The sequence below is a fragment of the Euprymna scolopes genome, chromosome 10 (genome assembly GCF_053919585.1).
Source record: "Euprymna scolopes isolate OS-2025 chromosome 10, ASM5391958v1, whole genome shotgun sequence".
Taxonomy (NCBI): Eukaryota; Metazoa; Mollusca; class Cephalopoda; order Sepiida; family Sepiolidae; genus Euprymna; species Euprymna scolopes.
Genome location: NC_136491.1, coordinates 61,672,534 through 61,696,668, shown reverse-complemented (window position 1 = coordinate 61,696,668; position 24,135 = coordinate 61,672,534). Strand labels below are relative to the sequence as shown.

Here is a 24,135-nt window from a genome sequence, read left to right as displayed (position 1 = left end):
AATTGTTAACAATTTTCAATTATTTATTCTAACAGAAAATCATAATGGAAGCCATAAAAAAAAAATACAAACTACATAATCCTCACATGCACAGATATTATTCAGCATTAGCAAACCTGACAAGAGGTATCCAAATTGTGTGAATAAAAAAAACTTGGAACATTTTTAAAAGCTTTAATTATTTACTATAAATGATTTTCATAGATCTAGGTGGAAACACACTTTGGCATCAGTTCTTTGAATTTCAATGTCCTTTAACTGTTTTTAAAAATTCTCTAAATATATAAAAGGTGGATAGGGTGGCAATAAAATCAAAAGACTAATAATAAAATGATTTTTTATTATTAATATTATTGGAAGATTGAGATTGTTGGATTGACTTCCTCATCTTGGTTGTTATTGCCACAACGTTTCGGCCGTTTTGCCCTCTGGCCTTCCTCAGGTGTTTTGTATCGAATTGGGGAACTGTTTGTTAGGAGTCTCGAACCCAACCCTTTATTATCGAGACTCCTAACAAACGGTTCCCCAGTTCGATACAAAACACCTGACGAAGGCCGGAGGGCAAAACGGCCGAAACGTTGTGACAATAACAACCAAGATGAGGAAGTCAGTCCGACAATCTCAATCAATGAAAACACCCCATCTCAAAAATACAGACAATTACTATTATTGGAAGAGTTTGGAAGTTCAGTTCATTTTACAGTCTGAAAACATTGTATTGACTTGACCGAATAATATCACTTATGAAAGAGTACAATATTTGGATTAATTAAGCACTAATAAGAGCTGACCAGAACCAAGCAGATTCACCAACAGCGTTCTACAACAGTGGCTCAATGATGTAAAGAGAGAGATTGAACCACATAGTGGGTGCTCTTGCCACAGGGAGGCCTTAGTGTACATGAAATATGGAAAAGTTTAGGGATGGCTATCATGCACAACAATGGTTGTCTTTTTTGATACAAATAGTGGCTCCATGCAGTTTTGAATCTGGTATTTCTGATGCTTTAGTAAAAGAGGAAGAAATAATGTCTCACTATAGAGGATTTCTATGGTAAAATGACCAGTCATCCATGGTAATTTGCATGATCATATGATCAGAGGAGTGAGTTATAATAAAGAGGAACACCTACAAGCTGAGATACTTGATACTTTGCATGGCATGCTTTCCTTTACTGATGTAGACTTTTGCAGTTGCAACTAATCAGCTGAAGTAAATGAAACAACTAAAATGGAAGGCCGCATGTTCATTTGCAGAGAGTTGAGAAAAAGTAGTAGTGATGTTGGTGCTGAAAAGCAGTTCAATTGTCTTTGAAATATTATTAACTAGTGCGGGGTACCCGGCATTGCCCGGGTGTTTGGAGGTGTGTGTGTTAAAAAGAGGTGTAAAAGAAAAAAAAGTTTTGGTCGGAAGGTCAGATTGAACCCCAATACCTTAACGCGAAGGTAGAAACGAAAGGGAAAAAAAGCCAGTCACCTAACCATCTGTGCCACGACAGAGAGGAACTGATAAGGGCGTTATATGAAGGTTAATGAAGCGCAATGAACAGGTGCGAGGAAGTCTGACCTGCAAGCCAAAGCATTCGCGGACATACAGAAGAAGAAGCAAACATACACACACACATTTTCGCTTTTATATTTATAGATGCCCCCCCCCTCCGGTTTAGCTAATATATGACGGGAGTAAATATTCTGTAAATGCAAACAGCAGACTTTATTTTGTAAACGAAATAAACCCGTAATGATTTATGTTGAATTTTTTCTGTTAGTTTCAAATCTGGCGAAGAAATGAAACCCCACCCCGCAAAAAAAAAAAAAAAAAAAAAAACAAAAACAAAGAAGAAATAAAAGAAATGGTATAAGTAAGCCATATAATAGATGTAATGGAAAGTTGCGTTTCACCCGACGGTAAAATGCAATTCCATTTTTTTTAAGCAACTAAGAACTCCAACCGGTGGTTCTTCCCAAATTCTCCGGTGGATGTATCCACAACGGTGTTAAGTGGTCGCGAGGGGAGTATGAACGTAATAGAGAGAAAAGATTTTACCACTTCCATTGATTCTTACAGGTTTTGGCAGTGGACTCTCACCAGGAAAAATATAGAAATGTACGGTTATCGAGGAAGTGTAAGGGTAATAGGTCTATAGCACACCTCAGATAATGTGCTGCAGTTTGTACACATTACATTTGCATGAAATGTCTTAAGTTTTAATCCTATTAAGGTCAAACTAAGGGGGGAAAAATGACTTCATTTTATTTATATACAGATATTTTTTAGTTAAATTGTAATATAACCATATGTCCTCTGGGCTGCATTTGTCGCAATCCTGGTTCATGGGACCATATTTGTGATATATCCCTGGCTATGTTCGTTGATCCCGGCTCACAGATGCAACCCAGTAGGGCTACACTTTTAGCTAATCTAGCGGTGAACGCGTTAAGGATGACCAGACTCTCACTGATCACTGCAAAATACCGCTCTGATGCTCAGGACATGCAAAACATGCATGACTAAGTCTGTATGGCAACACTTTACTTTGGCCATCACTTTGACTTCGTGCTGAATCTGGTCTGTGTCTTCCATCGTCTGACGTCAAGGTATATTTGAAATGAACTGCATCCTCACTCAGGCTGACATTTGATAAGTAAAAAAAACTTGGGGTCATTTTTTTATAAACAAAATAATTATTCACAAAATAGTCTTAAGATATACAGGGTACACTTGCATAAAGTTGAGTTCTTTGGGTTCTTAACGGCTTTCTGATGCAGGTTGTTACAACTAGGTTCGTTTAGACAATCTCCCGACTAGGAACAAGACCTTTTCAACTTAGCTTTTCTGGAGTTTCTGGCTTTTGGGCCAGAGCTCAGGGGTGATGCATTCTCTTCTTCTCGGCTTTTATGAAACGCAAATTCCAGCCACCCATCATCTGAGATCATTCTGTTTTCCTCTCTAGAGATTACTCTTTCCTTTCTCTATCTCATTGTTATATTCTTTTTCTTTGCTCTTTTCTTATGAATCTTTTCTTTCTCTTTCATAACCATATCTCGCTTTAATTCTCTTTTTCCCTTTTTCTTTCTTTCTCTTCAATTTAAATTATTTTTCTCTTAAAGAAACTGTATTATCTTTCACTTACACGGGCGATCTGGCACTTAAATATAACAGGTGAACCAGTGACAAAGCAGACTTTGTGTCACTGTCAACTTTTCTGTTTATCATATCAGCAATAAAGATATATTCCAGACTTTGGAGAAAAAATAAATTCCTTAAACCCCATGTTAAACACCCTACCCAACTCTTAGCCTGTAAGCAAGGCGAATTAGTGCTACCCAGGCATGCACCAGCATTACAATCAGAGTATGTAAATTATAGCTAATTAGAACAACTAAAACAGAATTATTTTCAAAATTCAATCCTCAAACTAAAGTATATTTTAGCATGCATTTTGTGTGATTAAAGTATACGAGGGGTGTGCAATAAGTAATGCCCCTGAGCCACTTCCAATTGTCTGATCTAGCTGAAATTTTGCATGTGCAATGATTTATATCTCTATGGGTTATGTGGCAAATTACAGCTCTGAACTAATTGTGGTTTCTGTTTTACAGGTGTGAAATGGAGCCTGTTGAATGTCGAGCAGTGATCCGGTTTTTGTATTTGAAAGGACGCACACCACAGGAGACTTTTGATAAAATGAAAGAAACTTATGGTGATAATGCTCCATCATATGACCTTGTAAAATGCTGGCATCGTGAATTCAAACATGACCGGAAATCTGTGGAAACAGCTCCCAGACCTGCCCTCCCCCCCTTCTGCCATTGATGAGGCATCTGTCCGTCAAGTTGAGGCTGCCATTTTGGAAGATCGGCGCATTACTATTTGCCAAATAGCCCAAGATGTCAAGATTAGTACAGGGTTTGTGGAAACTATCATTCATGACCATTTGCACATGCATAAGGTGTAAAATGTTTTTGACTTCTGATGGGGGTATGAGATGAATGGATTCGCCAATCATTTTTATAACCAACGGCTGTGCTAAACAACCAATGAAAACGTCGCAAAATTATTATAAAAATTGTCGAATTTTGGATTCAATCAGTTCGCCGTTTGCTACGTCACGGACCGCATTTAATTCTTTGCCACCATCTTGGTTACTGATCTGAACTACGCCGCCATCTTTGTTCAACACAATGTCTCAAAACTTAACAGGTTATGCACCCAGCTGTCGTCTTTTCTTTGACGGATCGGAATCTAAATTCGAATTGTGGCAGGTAAAATTTCTGGGATATCTAAGGATTCGAAAACTACACAAAGTCATACAATCTACAACAGAGAATCCAAACGACCCCGAATTTCTCAAGAAAAACGCGACTGTTTTTGCAGAACTGATTCAATGTTTAGACAACAGAAGTCTGTCTCTGATTATAAGAGACGCATTTCAATGATGGGAGGAAAGCATTGAACATATTAAGAGAACATTATTTATCAAAAGGGAAACCGAAAATAATATCCCTATATACAGAATTAACCTCTTTGAAATGTAACAAGGATGAAACGATTACCGACTACGTCATAAGGGCAGAAACAACCGCCAATGCCTTAAAACTCTCAGGTGAAATAATAAGTGATAGCTTGTTGATATCAATGACCCTCAAGAGACTTCCAGCCGATTTTAAACCATTTACAACTGTTATAACTCAGAAAGACAAACCCATAAATTTCAGCAAATTTAAAGTGGCATTGCGCAGTTACGCAGAGACTAATCGTATGCTCGTGGACAATAATAACTCCAGCCATATTATGACGTTCAAAAATGCTTCTCGAAAGCAGACACCACCAAATTACACACCTCACCGCAACATATTCTCCAAAAGTAATTTTCCCAAGAAAAAGAATAAAATTATCTGCTATAATTGTGGACGACCCAACCACAAAAGTTTCCAATGTCGATATAAACGCTCTAAAATGGACTCCATAAAAACCGTTGAGAACTTTGAGGAAGAACATACATTTTTATTCACATGTAACTTTGACACAACCACAAACGGTAAAAATCTCCTTGTAGACGGTGGTGCTACAGCACATGTTATCACCAAGGAATCTGATTTTATTAATTTTGATTCAAACTTTAATCCTCAAAGTCATTTTGTTGAACTTGCCGATGGTAGTCAAATAAATGATATAGTCTTGAAAAGAGGCAATGCTAAAATATACCTAAAAAATAATAAAGGCAAATATACAATTTGGCCAAAGTACATCAAAATTCACATACCCCAATGGAACTGTATTTGACATTAAAGAAAATGTCCGACTATATTATTTAAAAAGTATGGTTCCCTCAAAAACTGCCTGTCACAACTTGGAAACCTGGCATAAAATTCTAGGACACTGCAATACAGCTGATATTAAAAAATTACCAAATGGTAGTCAAAGGCATGAAAATAATACCTTTAGACGATCTCCCAAATTGTGATGTGTGTGCACAGGGGAAAATGACAAATGATATAAGCCAAACACCAGACAAAAAAGCTACGAAAATTCTCTCACTTGTGCATTGTGACTTAGCATGTTGCGGACTAGGATATAAATATCCTAACTCGCTAAAAGAAAAAATAATGAAACGAATTGAATGAAGGAAACAAAGAACTCAAATGCTGGAATAAAATAAACATGTTGTTTATTTTCTGTTGAGAAATGAAAGTCTTGGGTGTACACGTGTTCATTCAGGCATTGAAGACTACGCGCGTGGAAGGAAAGGGGAATGCAATAGAGAAACGTGACCTGGCAAGCCAGCCTGTAGAAAGAGAGGGTTAAGCTCAGTAGAGAGTCGCGCACATGTCTGTGTTGATGGACCAAAACGAAGGGGAGATAGAGTGAGAAAGTCAATCCAGGTTATCGAGATAGAAAACGTATAAAGTGTACGTTGGCTTTTTGTCCTACATAGTAGCAAGTGGTGTGAGGTACGCGCATGCGCATGCCGAAAAGGCACGCTGTCGGTTTGTAGACAGTCCAGCTAGGAGGCTGGTCTGAAAAAGGGAGAAGCTGCTTATTGCTCTTGCAATAGGTGTTTCCGCTGGTCTTTTGCGCATGTGTGGATTTCCTTTGAAAGAGGAAGTGACGTTGTCCATGCGTGCGTGAATGTGAGTATGTACGCGAACGTGAATATATGTACGTGTGTGGACGTGGGCGCGTATGTTTGTGTGCGTGTATGTATATGACAAGTAATATAGCTTGAAATGTGAACGTGTGTTTTTGTGTAAGACTAGAAAAGGCTCGCGCAAGCAGGTCCGATCAGCCCGATGGGGAGAAACAATCTAAGGTACGTACTGAACTTCATTGATGATTTTTTCCGGTTTAATTATGGTTTATTTTCTAAAAAACAAATCCGACACTATCCTCGCCACTAAGAAATATTTAGCTAATGTTACCCCGTACGGTTCAGTAAAATGTATTCGCTCAGACAATGGGACTGAATTTACTAGTAAAGATGTTGAACTTCTATTAATTAACCACCGTATTAAACACGAGAAATCGGCGCCATACTCCCCCTTCCAAAATGGCACAGCTGAAAGGGCATGGCGAACCCTTTTTGAGATGACAAGATGACTACTTATCGAATAGAAATTAGCGCATAGTTTATGGACATACGCTTTAATGGCAGCAGCATATATCAGAAATAGATCTTTCAATAAGAGGCAAGGAAAAACGCCGTATGAAGCATTTTGCGGTGTAAAACCTAAAATGAATAGAATGCATCTATTTGGTTCTGATTGTTTTGCATTTATAGAAAACACCAGTAAACTAAATACTAAAAGTGAAAAAGGTACTTTTGTAGGTTACGATAAAAATAGTCCGGCAAACTTAATCTACTTTGCAGCTCAAAATGCCATAAAAAGGGTTAGATGTGTAAAATTCAATGATACATTAAATTTTAAAAATGGCGATTCAGTGAATGAAAAATGTGAAATATTGCCTAGCGTCTTAATCGATCACAATGAAAATATTAATAACGACGACGATTACAGTACTTCTGACGAAAACAGTAACCAGACACGTCGATACCTAATAAGGGAGCGAAAAAGGTCAGACTTTTTACAAATTGAAAAGATAGAAGATTACACCGCGGATTACTGTTATTCGTTGAACAGCGCACCGGAAAGAGGTGATTAATTCACAAAATCACCAATAATGGGAACAAGTTATGGTATCCGAATTGAAAACTTTATCTGAAAATAACACATACAAAATAGTGGCAAAACCAACAGATAAAAATATAATTTCTTCACGCTGGATTTTTTCCAAAAAAAAATCACAGCTTCTGGCAGTGAAACTTTTAAAGCAAGATTTGTGGCGAAAGGTTTCTCACAAATTCCTGGAGTGGAATATTGTGCAACATTTTCACCAACGACAAATTTAACGACAATTAGAATTTTATTACAACTTGCCACTCAATACAATTTAAAAATACATCAAATGGATGTAAAAAATGCTTATTTAAATGCTCCGATTGACTGTGAAATCTACATTTACCCTCCAGAGGGATTTAAAATGAAAAATAAAAATTGGGTGTGGAAATTAAATAAATCGTTATATGGACTAAAACAAAGTGCACACAATTGGAATTTAACACTCCATAATTATTTAATAGAACAGGAATTTAAACAATGTCCCGTAGATGCATGCATGTATACCAAAAATGTAGGTAATAAATTGTTGATTTTGGTTTTTTGGGTTGACGATATATTACTCGCCTCAAACTGTGACAACACTTTAAGAGATGTTAAAAATGAATTAAATAAAAAATTTAAAATGGCCGATCTTGGACGACTGTCATGGTTCCTCGGTATAAAATTTACTTTAACTTTAAAATCTCTATATTTTCTCATTCAAGAATCACTCCTTAAGTTTTTAATATATATGTGGGTCTTCTATCTATACTTAAACTCTTTAAGCTTTTGCGGCCACGTAATTCTTCTTCTAGTGATTGCTGTTGCGTTCCATAGGTAGTTGTCGATTCTCTCATCAGTATAGTTAGACAAATAAAACTTCTTTTCACGCAGAAAAAAATACAGACATTCCTGAAAATTTCTAAGCTTTTATTTCAGAAGAAAATTAACTCTGATGAGGGAAGGTTCTGTCATGATTTCTCCATTGCTTATGACCTCACTCAGATTGTTCAGGAACCCACCCGTGTGCCCGACAATGATGGCCAGTATGCGAGCCTACTAGACCTTTTTCTCACAACTTGCCCTGAACTATGTTCAGTTTCTGTTCTGTCTCCTCTTGGATCTTCCGACCACTCTGTTGTATCAATTAAGATAAAAATGAAATGTAATAAGTCCCCAGACGTACCTCTCCATCGTACAGTATATCGATACACTAAGGCTGACTGGGATAGCTTCCGTACATTTATATCTGATCTACCTCTGCATTCCATGTTTAAAAAGGATGTGTCCTCTATAGTAATAGACCTGACGGAATGGTTAATTGTAGGTATTGACCGTTTCATACCCTCGAAAAAGTTTCAGCAAAAACCTAACAGCCAGCCATGGTTCTCTCCAGAATGTGCTGCTGCCATTGCGCACAGAAATCACTTTTTCCACTGTTTCCAACGTAATAGATGTATGAAAACTAAAGCCGCTTTCAGGACTGCCAGCAACCATTGTAAGAAAGTAATAAAGAATGCAAGAGAGTTGTATGCTCAATCTGTTAAGTCCAAAGTAGCTGAGCAGCGGCTTGCTTCCCACCAGTTTTGGCAAATAGCAAACAGAATCCTGAACAGAAGCGTGTGCTCCATCCCAACTATTATCAATGGACCTGAGGTAATCTCGTCAGCATCAGACGAAGCCAAACTCTTTGTCAAGAACTTCGCAGCTAATTCTACCCTTTGCGATCAAGGCTGCCAACCCCCAATATTTCCTCCTGTATCAGAAAACACGCTATGTGATATACGTATATCTGTACATGATGTTGCCAAGCTAATCAAAAACCTTGATTCCAGTAAAGCAACTGACCCTGACGGTATTCAAATTATAGTACTCAAAAAACTTCAACCTGAACTAGCGCCCATACTTACAAAACTGTTTAAACGTTGTCTTAAGGAGAATAGTTTCCCATCTCCCTGGAAAATTTCATCAGTATGCCCTGTATTTAAGAATTCAGGTGATCGCTCATCACCCTCTCAGTACAGACCAATAAGTCTCCTGTGCGTCATGAGTAAGTTGCTGGAATCTGTGTTAAAAACAGAAGTAATCAAACATCTCAACAAAAATAACCTTCTTAGTGACACTCAATATGGTTTCCGTTCTGCTAGATCTACAGCAGATGTGCTTACAGTTATATCTCATAGGATTAGCAAATCTCTCGACGGAGGCAACCTTTCTAGGGCAATTGCTCTTGACATATCTAAAGCCTTTGATAGGGTATGGCATAAAGGTTTACTTCATAAGATCTCTAGCTATAGTATTGCTGGAAATGTCTTCTCAATTATTAAATCATTTCTTTCTGATAGGTTCATAAGAGTAGTAGTTGAGGGGCAAAAATCAGAAGCTCACAGTATTAATGCCGGTGTCCCTCAGGGGTCCATCCTGGGCCCAACTCTTTTCCTGATCTATATTAATGATCTTCCAAATCACATCCTTACATCATTTGTAGACATCTATGCTGACGACACTACCATTTATGGTAGCACATCTAAGACAGTAAACGACCAAGTTCTCTCCAATTCTCTCTCCTCTGATCTTGAGCATGTAGTACAATGGGGTAAAGAATGGCTGGTTACTTTTAATGCATCTAAAACCAAGCTTCTCTCTTTACATCATCAACATTCTGATCCACATCTGACATCAATTGAAATGAATGGCTCTCGTCTTCAGGAGGCCTAAAGTTTTGACAAACTTCTTGGCTTGACCATTACTCCTGATCTTAAATGGAACACGTACATCAAATCTGTTGCCAAGGCCACTGGAAAAATGGTGGGATCTTTCTATCGATCCTGTAGATATCTCACTGCTGATGCTATTCTCTATCTATATAACAGCCAGGTACGTCCAAGGATGGAATACTGTTGCCACATCTGGGCAGGAGCTGCTAGAAAGGACTTGGCCTGCCTTGATAGAGTTCAAAATAGACTTCGTAGCCTCGTAGGAGATGTCCTTTTCTCTTCCTTGCAACCTTTATCTCACAGAAGAGATGTTGCGAGTTTGTCTCTGATGTATCATTATTTTCATGGAAAGTATTCGAATGAGCTTCAATCTATGGTCCCCCCTCGCCAAACTTTCACAAGAAACACTCGTCTAGCTGTAAACACTATCAATAATTCCCCCCACTCTTTATCTGTGCCTAAACCTAAACGTAGATTCCATGAACAAAGCTTTTTTCTTAGAACTGCACGCCTGTGGAATTGTCTTCCGTTTTCCTGCTTTCCGGCTGACTACAATATGGTTGTCTTCAAGTCTAACGTAAATAAGTTCTTGATGAGCCGTTCCATATAAGTTATCAACTTTACCAAATTTTCATTACTAATGATTACTATAATGTCCAATTTCTACTGTACACTCTTTAACCCTTATCCTTGAGTGGTCTCTTGGCCTTGATAATGTGGTGATGCCTACGTAAAAAAAAAAAAAAAAAAAACTCACACAGAAGAGAGAGGCTAACATTCTTTTAGTTAATTATTGAACGTATCTTCTAGCCTAAATCTTTGGGTGACATGTAAAAAGATTTTGGGTGATTTATTTTGCTCTCGGTGATATTCAAAGTTTTCTATGTTATTGACTGCTTCATAAAACAGCAGATTTGCATTATTCAAGGTTTTTAGTGCAGCTTCCATTATCAGATCGATTCAAAAACTTTTGTTCTCACAGCTCAACAAACGTGATGTCATTCGTCATTTTGACTTTTACCTCTGATTTTATCTTTCATTTTGTGCTAATTTACATGTCACCTATCTTTGATATAATTCTGGAAATGATTCTGTTTTGCAAGTTTCATGTTATCATGAAATGTACTTAGTATGACCCTTGTCAAAATTCACACTAGCTAACTTACTTGCTATTACCATAGGGCTCCTTCATTATGTAACACTCTCAATGTAGCCAAATCATGACTGACCATAAGGAGTTCATCACGCTTTGGTATATTCAACCTCGCCAACAGGGTTGATATGCCAGATCTGATCTGACTCAACATTGCATATTCATTAGATTATTGTTCTGTCATTATGCTGGAAACGAGTGAGGACAGGGTAAGTGTCCAGCACTCATCTCTCTACAGCATCATGCTTCTACTACACTTTTACCCTGATAGTGAGAGAGATAGCTTTTGATGTCAGAACTGATGAAGCTTACCTCAAGTTGATTTTACTATAATGGTAGAGACAAACTCAAGATATTTCCAAGATCAAACAAACTCAACATTTCAAAAGGATTATTGTCAACTTCACCTTACATAAAAAGAACATGTCTGTCCAAGATACCTTCTATGCTTACAATTAAGATCTGGTGCAGTTTTCTGAAAAAGCCACTTGTTGCAATATTTTGGACCTATTAATGGGGTATGATCCCACACAGTCAGACGATTCTATTCATAAACGATGCTGCTAAGAACTGACGAATCAAATAAATTCACGTTCTGCTACAAACCAATCAGAAATCAGAATTGCTTCATAAATATTAAACCTTTTCTGGAGCAATTTCACATGTTCTTTCCCGGGTTTCGACATGGTAAGAATATTTTGTTCTGTGGAACTGTCTACTACAAACAAGTCACCTACCAGGACTTGTGTGCAACGGCGAACCATCTGAAACTGTTCTGAAACTCAAAAGGGCTTACACTTCTAGAGGTTATGGGCCCAGCGTGCGTCTTTATTTCGATGGATCCGAATCAAAATTCGAATTGTGGCAAGTTAAATTTCTGGGATATCTACGAATCCAAAAGCTACACAAAGAACTAGAAACACAACCTGAAAACAGAAACGACACCGACTTCATTGAAAAGAACGCAACTGTGTTTGCGGAATTAATACAGTGTTTAGATGACCGAAGTCTATCACTAGTAATGAGAGAAGCCCTGGATGACGGCTGCAAAGCATTAAACATATTGAGAGAGCATTATTTATCGAAAGGAAAACCCAAAATTATTTCTTTATACACTGAACTGACCTAATCACAAGAGTTTCCAATGTGGATACAGGACTCAAAATGGCATCTATATTAAAAATGTAGAGAGCTCTGTTAGCGAACATACATTTTTATTTTTGTGTACATTTGATGCGTCAACAAGCAATAATAATTTTCTTGTCGATTGTGGGGCCACGGCACATGTGATTACGAAGGAATCTGATTTTATCAATTTTGATCCCAACTTTAAGCCACAAAATCATTTTGTAGAACTAGCTGACGGGAGTCGAGTCAATGATATCGTTTTGAAAAGAGGCAATGCGAAAATCTCGCTAAAGAACAATAAAGGTGAACTGTGTTTCTGTATTCTAGAAAACGCTTTTCTAATCCCAAAATTTAAACAAAATATATTTTCTGTACAAGCTGCCACAAAACAAGGTGCAAATATAAACTTTAGCCCCAATAAATCAAAACTGGTATACCCGAATGGAACTGTATTCGACATTAAAGAAAATAGAAGACTATATTATTTAAATAGCGTAGTCCCATCAAAAACCGCCTACCATGATCTACAGACATGGCATAAAATTCTTGGACACTGCAATATTCCTGATATCAAAAAAGTTGCCGACTGTAGTTGATGGAATGCAAATACAAACATCAAAAACCTTCAACTGCGACGTCTGTACGCAAGGGAAAATGACAAGCTATCAAAGCAAGATACCAGAAAAAAAAAAATCCTATCAATGGTGCATTGTGACTTGAACAGTCCCGTAGAACCGATGGCCAGAGAACATTATAGATATGTGTTGAATTTCGTAGATGACCATTCAGGTTTAATAATGGTTTATTTTTTAAAGAACAAATCTGATACCCTGCTAGCAACTAAGAAATATCTAGCCGACATGGCCCCCTACGGTGAAATCAAGTGTATTCGCTCTGACAACAGTACTGAATTTACCAATAAAGACTTTGAATTTTTACTAACTAACCATCATATCAGGCATGAAACATCAGCTCCTAGATCGCCACACCAAAACGGGACTGCTGAACATGTGTGGCGGACACTTTTTGAAATGGCAAGATGCCTACTCATTGAATCAAAACTCCTTAAAAACCTCTGGACGTATGCACTTATGGCGGCAGCCTATATACGCAACAGGTGTTTTAACAAAACACTATCTAAAACTCCATATGAATCTTTCTGCGGTAAAAAAAAAAAAAAAAAAATTTAAGCAGAATGCATATATTTAGTTCAACTTGCTTCGCATATATAGAGAAAAAGAGTAAATTGAATATTAAAGCTGACAGAGGTATATTTCTTGGATACGATAAAAACAGTCCAGCCAATTTAATATTTTTTCCCGAAAAAAAAATAAAATAAAAAGAATCCGGTGTGTAAAATTCACAGACACGTTTAATTGTAAAGACGAAAACCCGTCATATGAAGAGGATGGAATTATATTACCTCAAATAATTAGAACAAACGAAAACAATAAAAATGACGGAGACGAGAGTGTCCATGATGATGATGATGATAAAGTCGAGATATCCCGAAAGAAATAGAAGACGACCCGATTTTTTTGTGGTCGACAATATAAAGGATTATCAAATCGACTATTGCTGTTCAATGGAAAATGCGCCAAAAAGCTTCAACGAAGTAATTAATTCAGAACAGTGTGATGAATGGAAAATTGCCATGAAAAAAGAAATAGATGCCTTAACCAAAAATGATAGTGCCTCTCCCAAGAGATAAGCATGTTATTTCTACCAGATGGGTCTTTACAAAAAAAGAGTACAGCATCAGGCATAGAACAGTACAAAGCAAGATTTGTTGCTAAGGGGTGCTCTCAGATTTACGGTAAAGAATACTTTTCTACGTTTTCGCCAACCACAAACCTAATGACAATCAGAATTTTACTGCAAGTCGCACCACAATATGACCTAAACATCCATCAAATGGACGTAAAAAATGCTTATTTGAATGCTCCAATAGACTGTGAAATTTATATTACCCCTCCAGAAGGATTTATAATGAAAAATAAAAATAGCGTGTGGCGACTTAACAAGTCATTATATGGTCTAAAGCAGAGTGCTCAGTGTTGGAACACAGTATTTTATGATTATATTATTAAACAACAATTTAGACAATGCGCTGTAGACCTCTGTTTATATACCCAACACAAAGACGATAAACTATTGATTTTGGTTTTGTGGGTCGAGGATATTTTAATCGCATCAAATTATGACATAATGTTAACTGATGTTAAGAATAAATTAAGTAAAAGATTCAAAATGACCGATCTTGGCAAAATATCCTGGTTTCTGGGGATAGAATTTACTCAAAGCAAAGGACTTGTTACGATGACTCAATCGAGGTACATCGACAAAATACTATTAAAATTTGGAGTGGGAGAGTGCAAGAAACGCTCTACACCGGTCGAAAATGATATTAATAAAAAGTATACACACAGAATCTGAAATAATAAATGACACACAATATCGCGAAATTATAGGTAGTCTTATATATTTGATGACTGCAACCAGGCCCGACATATGCTATACAGTAACGAAACTGTCACAAAAATTATCACGACCGACAATGAAGGATTTAAACAGAGCTAAACAAGTCCTACGTTATTTAAAAGGAACTAAGGAGCAGAAGTTAGTATTTAGAAAATCAAGAAATCCCCTAAAATTAGGTTTTTCGGATTCAGACTGGGCAAACGAAGAAGATCGCAGGAGTGTATCTGGATATTGTTTCAGACTCCCAGAAAATGGGCCTATTATTTCATGGAAATTGTATCTCTCTCTACGTGTGAAGCAGAATTTATCGCGATCATACACACGACCCAGGAAGCACTCTACCTTAAAAATATCCTGAAGACTATTTTAGAGCCAGAATTGATTACAAGCCCCGCGGTCATTAATTGTGATAATCAAGCCAGTATAGTCTTAGCACAGAGCACGGATGATCAACCAAAGATCTAGGCATATGGATATAAAATGCCATTTCGTAGAAAACGAGATAAAAAAGGAATCCACTATTTTGAATTATATATCATCAGAACAAAATATCACTGATGTATTTACGAAACCGGCGACACGGATAAAGCTACAACGTTTTTCTCAAAACTTGTAGGTGAATTCGACTGAATAATTTTTTTTTTCTCTTTCACTGCCCTGTATGTATATAGATTTCTATATATTAAAAATACAGACCAGCGAAGTTCCACTTACGAGAAGGCTATTACTTTTTTGCATGAATATCAGCGGAAAACCCTAGGGATAATGCTCAGTATATAGATTTCTATATATATATATATATAAAAAAAAATAGTCCTGGACAAGACGTTAAACTGTATCCATTTTATTTTGTATTAACACTTTAACCTACTAATACTTTTGCTTAAAAAATCTTTGTAATTTTCCTTTTTGACATTTGAACACAATTAAAAATGGCGTCTTTTTAAATGCTAAAATTCTAAGATCCAAATGATTTCTAATTTTTGTTATGTCTAAGTAAATATAAAAAAAATATATTTATTTTTGAGCAGAACAAACACAAGGGACTCCCCTATTATAAAAAATAGGGAGGATGTTGCAATATTTTGGACCTATTAATGGGGTATGATCCCACACAGTCGGACAATTCTATTTATAAACGATGCTGCTAAGAACTGAGGAATCAAATAAATTCACGTTCTGCTACAAACCAATCAGAAATCAGAATTGCTTCATAAATATTAAACCTTTTCTGGAGCAATTTCACATGTTCTTTCCCGGGTTTCGACACGGTAAGAATATTTTGTTCTGTGGAACTGTCTACTACAAACAAGTCACCTACCAGGACTTGTGTGTAACGGCGAACCATCTGAAACTGTTCTGAAACTCAAAAGGGCTTACACTTCTAGACCACTACATTACAAAGTCATGATAATGGGAAATTTTAATATGGTTTGTGTCGAAAACTTATATAATTAAGTATTATAATTTTGTGTGTGTGTTTGTGTGTGTGTGTGCTCTGACGTTGTAAAGAAAAAAAAGAGCACACAAAACTTCAGCTCACTGCAGCAGCATTGTTCGTCAGTACTTTCTGTAGACTCGTTTGCACATCTGTCTCATCTGCTTCAGTAGCCTGTTTTTATAAAAGACTGAGTCCTCTAAATTTGCATATGTGCGCGAGAGCACAAGATTCGGCGAGACTGCATTGTTATATAAATAACGCCGCAGGCGCCATCTTGGACCCTTTTCAGCATCACGATGCTGCGTCGGCAAAGTGCACACCGAGGCCGTTTAAGAGGTAAGCCTGCGTTCCCACAATTTTTGACACACTCTCCCCTGATATCATCATCACAGAGAGGGCAGGGACGCAGTAGCCTTTTTCTTCGGGTGCTTCTTTGGAGAGAGGGACCGGGAGCTTCATCCTCGCCTGTGCTTTCATCCTCAGTTTCAGGGTCGGTGAGCCTAAGGCTGCTAATACTCTCTCTCGTCGCCTCCAGCTCAGGCAGTGGGCTGGTCTCCATGCCTCTCACCCTAACGTGGTACCTGTGCAGTGCTTCGGCTGGCGCGGTAGAGGGTGAAATGTCATCCTTAGGGGTGACATTATACCAATAGGCTGCCTCCTCACAACAGATTTCATGTCTCTCTTTGACACATGGGGGTCCACCAGCCTGGCGAAGTAAAGGGTTCAGTTTACACCGGGGTGCCCACTTTGGCAATGGACATCAGCAACACGGTCCTGGTTAAGTCGACACCTAATCGCGGCGCAATTCACAGATGCCAGTTTGTCCACTTCTTTCGGCAGGTTCAGCCAATGGTATGGCACTCTGGTCAGGCAATCGGCGCGATTCTGACAGGACTGCACCAGTGTCACATGTACGGCCAGGTTGAATTCCTTGATGATCTCGGTCAGGGTATCAAGTCATCTTTGTATTAACATTTCAGCCAATGCCTTCATTGTCAACCGTGCTTTCCCACTCAAAGCATCGGCTATCCATCGATGCACGCACATAGAGTCAGTGATGATGTGTAGCACTCTGGCCTGCCACTGAAGCGCCAGATTTACCCCTTTGAGTGTAGCATCAAGCTCAGCCAGGTTTATGTGCCCAGCGTCATTTTCTGGCCGAAGCCAGTAGGCATCTTCTACGATAAATCCGTCGACTGCAAGAGCAACGCCAAGGGCGAGTGAGCTGGTGTCCACCCAACTGTAAACTCACTCCCGTTGACACACCAGATCCCTCACACGGGGTGAGGTTTTCCCAACACAATGAACAGGTCTGCGCGGCAATCACTCTTGATGAACCTGACTACCACACGGACACCCCTTCCTAGCTATGACAGTCTTTACAGTCCGGGGTCGTCTTCAGTCACAGCTTCCACCAGCATGCGTCACAGGGAGGGATCGCGAAACTCATCGTCCCACCCCATTGACATGGAAGCAACATATTGCTTTATGGCCGCCACCGCCACCTGGAGCCACCCACACACAGGGAAGTGGCCCACCAGTTTTCTGCAAATGGAAAAATGTTCCGACGAGTGATGTTGGATGGAACTTCTGGGATGTCACCACCTCTTCCCCAGCGGAGGCCGCCTGCGCTGCTGCTCACATGCAAGCCAAGAACTTTCGCTCCATCTTGCAGGCACTCTGGCTCTTTGCACAACAGCCCGAAGCTCTCAAAGTAGTTCTTTCACCGCCTGGGCAGACATGAGGCTCTCGTTCATTAAAATGTTGTCAATATATGACGACGTCGCCTGTTGCACAGCTTCATCCTGACACCAGATCGCCTGCATGATCGCTGTCATAATGTTCGGGGCCACGTTCAGGCCGAACCCCAGCCTGGTCAAACAATAGCGAGTCCCTTTGATCTCGACTGTCTGGAATGCCCACAGCAATTTCTCGACGCGTATCTGCAGGTAGGCTTTTCACAGGTCCAGGATTGCTGTGTACGTCCCCTGCTGCCGCCACTCCCTCAGTTTATGTGCACAAATGTCAGCTCCCACCGTGTGTTGGTCGACGTGTTCATTGAGTTCCCGTGATGGGTCAGACCTTCTGTTTATTCTCTTGCCTGACGACCATCAGGGGGATCAGCCCCCATGGTGGCCCAAGCTCATCCTCTGGGTACAGAACCAGCCAGCCAGCCATTATCCATCCAAACCTGAAGTTCTGCCTCGTACTGCCCCCTTAGCCACGCGTGAGGCAGATATTCCGTCAGCCGATTCTGCAAGGACACTGGTGGCTAGGTCGCTCAACCACTTTCGAGGATGCGGTCCACACGTTTGTGCCCTTGTAGTATTCCGTGTGGTAGTCGGGTTCATCAAGAGTGATTGTTGCGCAGACCTGTTCTTTGTGTTGGGAAAACCTTACATCACCAGTGCCGTCCACGGTGATTCCACCCAGCTGTGTAATAGTGTCCATTCCAAGGAGAATGTCGTATCCAAGAAGCTCCTTGTTGACCACCTATGCCTTCACAGCCACTCAACCACTGAAGAACCAGCTGGGGACCCGTCAAACTCAGATATCAGCTTCAGGTCGAATCGGTCCATGGTAAAAAATGTATGCCGACGTTGCAAAGTAAAAAAAAAAATGGAGCACACAAAACTTCAGCTCACTGCAGCAGCGTCGTCCATCAGTACCTGTTTTATAAAAGACTGAGTCCTCTAAATTTGCATATGTGCACAAGAACACACAAGATTCGGCGAGACTGCATTGTTATATAACGCCACAGGCGCCATCTTGGACCCTTTTCAGCATCATGATGCTGCATCGGCAAAGTGCACACCAAGGCCGTTTAAGAGGTAAACCTGTGTTCCCACAATTTTTGCCATATGCTTCTAAACCAGAGATTAACAATATTTGTGGAGTTTGGTTTCTCTTTGAAAAAAGAAATGTGCAACTCTGAACAGGAAAAACACTTACCATTCAGTCACACAGGGAAAGGCAAATTTTGGCACATCCTTCAGAATCCCCTGTGAAAAAAAAAAGAAAACATTAAGTTGCCTTTTTAATACACATTTAACATAAAGTTATCTTGCCATGTTAGACCTTAATAGCAATACAGCTGACAAATCAATATTTGATTTTTACTCTCCATCAAGTCATTTGTTTTATTTTCTATTGAAAATTGACATTCCTATAGATTCCATATTATATCCGACCAGGCATTTTCTTCAGTAAGTATCGATCAAGGCACACTAGTAATTTCCATTTATTACCAATATGTAAAAAGCTATCTAAACTACTTTTCTAGTACAATTGCCCTTGACATATCAAAGGCCTTTGATAGCGTATGGCATAAAAGTCTAATCCACAAGATCTCCAGTTACTGTATAGCTGGAAATGTCCTTTTAATTATTACATCTTTTATCTCTGATAGGTTCATAAGAGTAGTGGTTGATGGACAGAAATCAGAAGCTTACAGTATTAATGCTGGAGTTCCTCAAGGGTCCATTCTGGGTCCAACTCTCTTCCTGATCTACATCAATGATCTCCCAAATCCCATCCTAAGATCATCTGTAAACATTTATGCTGATGACACTGCCATCTATAGCAACACTTCAAAGGCCGTAAATGACAAAGTTCTGATTCTTTCACCTCTGATCTTGATCATATGGTGCAATAGAGAAAGAGATGGCTGGTTAATTTTAATGTATCTAAAACCAAGTTTCTATCTTTACATCATCAATGCTCTGATCCCCATCTTGCTCTCGTCTTGAGGAGGCTCCATGTTTTGACAAGCTTCTGGGTCTGACCTTTACTCCTGATCTGAGATATGTACATCAAATCCACTGCCAAGGCTGCTGGAAAAATGGTAGGATCATTCTACAGCTCCAGTAAATACCTCATTGCTGATGCAATTCTCTACCTATCAGAGCCAAGTAGGTCTAAGGATGGAGTACTGTTGCCACATCTGGGCAGGAGTTGCTAGAAGCAGCTTAACTTAACTTGACAGTTAAAAATAGACTTTGTAGCCTAGTGGGATGGTGCTCTTTTCTCTTTCTGCAACCTGTTTCCCACAGAAGAGGTATTGTGAGCCTGTCTCTGCTTTATCATTATTTTCATAGCCAGTGCTCATCTGAGCTCCAATCTATGGTACCCCCTGGCCTGACTTTCACAAAAACACTTGTCTAGCAGAAATTACTATCAATAATTTTCCCCCACTCTTTATCTGTGCCTAAACCTAAATGTAGATTCCATGAACAAAACTTTTTTTCTTAGAACCACGCCTGTGAAACTGTTCTGTTTTCCTTCTTTCCAAATGACTACAATATGGTCGTCTTCAAGTTCAATGTGAATAAGTTTGTGATGAGATAGTGCCTTAAGTAACCTAATTTACCAAATTTCTACTACTAACGATTACATTTTCCCATTGACTACTCTACACTTATCCTCGAGTGGCCTTTGGACCTTGATAAGTGGTGACTCCAGTGTTAAAAAAAAAAAGTTGCTATGTACTTTTTGTTTTATAGGAATTTCTTAATTTATAATGCAAAATAGATTTATTCAATATATCGAAATATATTCTGTTACTATCCATTTACTTCACTCGTCATTCATTTCTTTTTATGTACTTGATTTTTTTTCTTGAATAATTCTTCTGCACCACATGTTTCCATGCATTTGAATGAGTGCATAGGCTAGAACTCAAGAGATAGAGAAAAGGAGATAGATATGGAAAGATGAGGAGTCATTTTAATAGGGTTCTTCCTTTTATTTTCTTAATCTTTCTTCACCTGAAACTCAAACAGAAGCATACCCCAGCCAGACAGCAACAAAGTCAGACTAGTGTTGACATATCCCGGAATAGTAAAAACACACCTATTCAAGAAGTGTCAGATTTAACTGTATACTGAATATTATACAAGAATTAAGGAAAATGTTTTTAAAAAATTTAAACATTATAAATCTTCAGTGACCAATGCCCAACACAATATATCATCATTCCTGTGTATTTACTTAATGAGCAGCAAATGTTGAAATATAATTTAAATACATTTCTGTTTGCTTATTTTAAACCAAACTTTTATTAATACACATTTATTTTGTTACGGTCTTTTAAGATCACAATGATAATAATCAAACAGATAAAACAAGGACTAATTTATTCAAGTAATGAAACTCCATAAGCAGTTTTGTTTGCATGTGAAGTCAAATGCTGGAATTATGCAAGTTGTGTTGATACTATTTTCTCTACAGATATTCTAATATTCAAATTGCATGGATTGTGGCAAGAATGATTATTAAAAGATTTAAAATGCTCTGGACAAAGTTTTTCAATTTTTTTTTGTCGTCTTAACACTGTTGTCCATTATCAGCTTCTTCTGAAGAATTAATGTTTATGGTACTTCTTTGCTTTAGATACAAGTGATAACTATAGATAAAGAATCTCATGATGATTTATCAAAATCTTGAGTTACATAAAGGGAAAATAATTAAAAGTTTTCCAAATTAAAAAGGAAATTATATCTACATTTAAACTTAAACCACTCTCCTTAAAGAAGAATGAGATTGGGGCATTTGTTACTGTAACAGAACAAAACAGATGAAAAACAAGTATGCAACAAATAAATGTTACCAAAGACAAGATTCTTCTACCTTCTTGGATAAGTTAATTTGTATTAAAACTTACTTTAAAGTAAGTTTTTAGTTTAAAACAAACTATAGTGTTTACTCTGTTCAGTTAGACTTAAAAGTGGCTGTCTATAAACCCTTCACAAACACATCAAACAAATGTCAACAATCAAGCGAAAATGTTTTCTACTAATATTTTGTTTAATATTTAATTTTTGAGTGATTAGACAAGATTTGAAAGTAAGAATGAGTCAGAAATAATCATTTTAAGTCAAATTTATGTGTGAAACTTCTTTCCGATTCGAAATTCTAAAATAAATCTCGTTATGTGTCTGTGTATGTCTTCTCCATTTTTCAAATTGTATCTCCTCCCACCCAGAAGGTCGCTGGACGGCTTACAGTAGCTGAAAAGACTGCATTTTTGGTGCAAAATTTTATTAGAGATATTTTTCTTGCTTAAAATAATTGCTAAGAAGTTCAAAAAGGGGGTTCAAAATTGCAAGAAATCACGACTTGGCAAGCGTAGCGCAATGGCGTCGTTCTATGCATGCATACATGCTGTAAAACAGACATCTATTTATTAATTTACAATGCTTTCAAATCGGTTGTCCCTTTGGTGCATTGGATAGAGTGACCAGCTACTAATACCAGTGTTGCAGTTTTGATCTCCACCATTTCTTTGTCCTTTTTTTTTTTTACATTCAGATATTCTTGATTTTTAAATATTTTTATAAAATAGTTTTACAAAAGCACTTTCATTAAAAAAATACAGGAGAATGTTTTTAAGATATATATATATATATATATTTCCGTCTTTCTAAGAGTAATTTATATGAATAATTTGTTAATAAATACAATTTATATACAAATTTAGATAGACATTTAGGAAATTGACCCCACCTCTAAATTACATTTTTTTCTTTTTTCATGTTAATTTCATTGATTACAAACTTTCGGATTCAAAAAAAAAAAAAAATTGAAAAAAAAAAATAAATAAAAAAAAAAAAATTTATGACTTATCGTCAAGGATCAGTTTTCAATTATAATTCTACTAAATTGAACATGTACTTTGTGACAATCACCGAGAAAAATATTGTCACAATATTTTTCTGTGATGATCACAAATTATGTTTTCAATTTAGTAGAACATTATAATTGAAAACTGTTCCGACAATAAAAGTCAATTTTTTTTTTTTTTTAATCTGAAGATTAAGTTTGTAATCAATGAGATTAACGTGAAAAAAGCATTTTTAAAAAAAGTGTAAATTGTGGAATTTAGAGGTGAGGGTCAATTTCCTAAACATCTGATGAAATATATTTCACAAGCTTTTGTGTACACACTTTCTATACTTGTCATCTCAATAAACCCAAATATTAACAACTTTACACTTTTACAATTTCTGCATTGCAATTACAATAACTGTTGGTGACACTCCATAGTTTAACGTACTTCACGAAATAAATAGATAAATAAATAATAATTCAGAAAAAGCTTCATGATGTACGTACCCAACACCAAATGAAAACGTCACATTCGAAAAGTCATGTCACTTTGATCACATGGGTAATCTTTTCTCCTGTAAATCATTTCCTTTTTTCCGATTATTAGTAATTTTCAGATTAAAGTAGGAATTAAGCTATTTTTGATTTTAACAACTTTAGATTTTTACAATTCTTACATTTTTACAATTATAATATTTGTTGAGAAAATCCAAAGTTCCATGTATTTAATAAAATAAAAATTAGAAACAAATTTAGAAAAATCTTTACGATGTACCCAACACAGAACCATAACATTATATTCCAAAAAGTAAGTGGTTATTTTTATTTTTTTTTTCAGAAAATTTTTTTTGTGATTTACATAGTAACTCATGGTTAGAACATGAATTAAACTGGTATTTGACACTTACTGCTATTTCTGTCATTTTCTTTACAATAGGTAGCTTGATTTGTGAGGTTTATTCAAATTTGAAATTCTTACCAAAAAATGTACTCGTTTATTTTTATTACAACTTTAATTTGAATCATAATTTAATCACTCAAATTATTAACAATGATAAACTTTCAAAACAAAATGTCAACAACGATCTTTATTCACCTATTATTAAAAAAACTGTTGAACTTTGGACTGTTTTCTTCGGCAAGTTGAAATTGCTGTGAAGGAGTCAAAATTTAAAGAAACTGGTACTTGGCAGACGACTTTAACTTCCCTTGTACACACAAACAAATAGAAATATACATTAATGTTAGTTGAATTTCATTTATTTACATCCAACTCGTACAATAACTGGAGTACTGTAAGTTTGGTTCATCAATTTCAATTTTCTTTTTTACTTCTGAAATCACTAATATTCATTGGGAATAATCTCAACTCTAAAGAATTTACACGACTCAAATAAGTATTAGTTCCTGAAAAAAATATTGTTTGATCACAAAAACCTATATGTCTT

The 24,135-nt window shown here is 37.3% G+C and overlaps 1 protein-coding gene across 10 annotated transcripts in view; it reads right to left on the bottom strand.

Annotated features, from left to right (window-relative positions):
- Positions 1–24,135, bottom strand: part of LOC145286010 (DENN domain-containing protein 1A-like) — a 798,566-nt gene that overhangs the window by 544,863 nt on the left and 229,568 nt on the right. For all 10 annotated transcript variants that reach the window (XM_080134611.1, XM_080134619.1, XM_080134620.1 and 7 more), the window contains one exon: positions 19,034–19,083. In XM_080134611.1, coding sequence (XP_079990737.1) covers positions 19,034–19,083 — 50 coding nt within the window. The remainder of the gene's footprint in view (positions 1–19,033; positions 19,084–24,135) is intronic.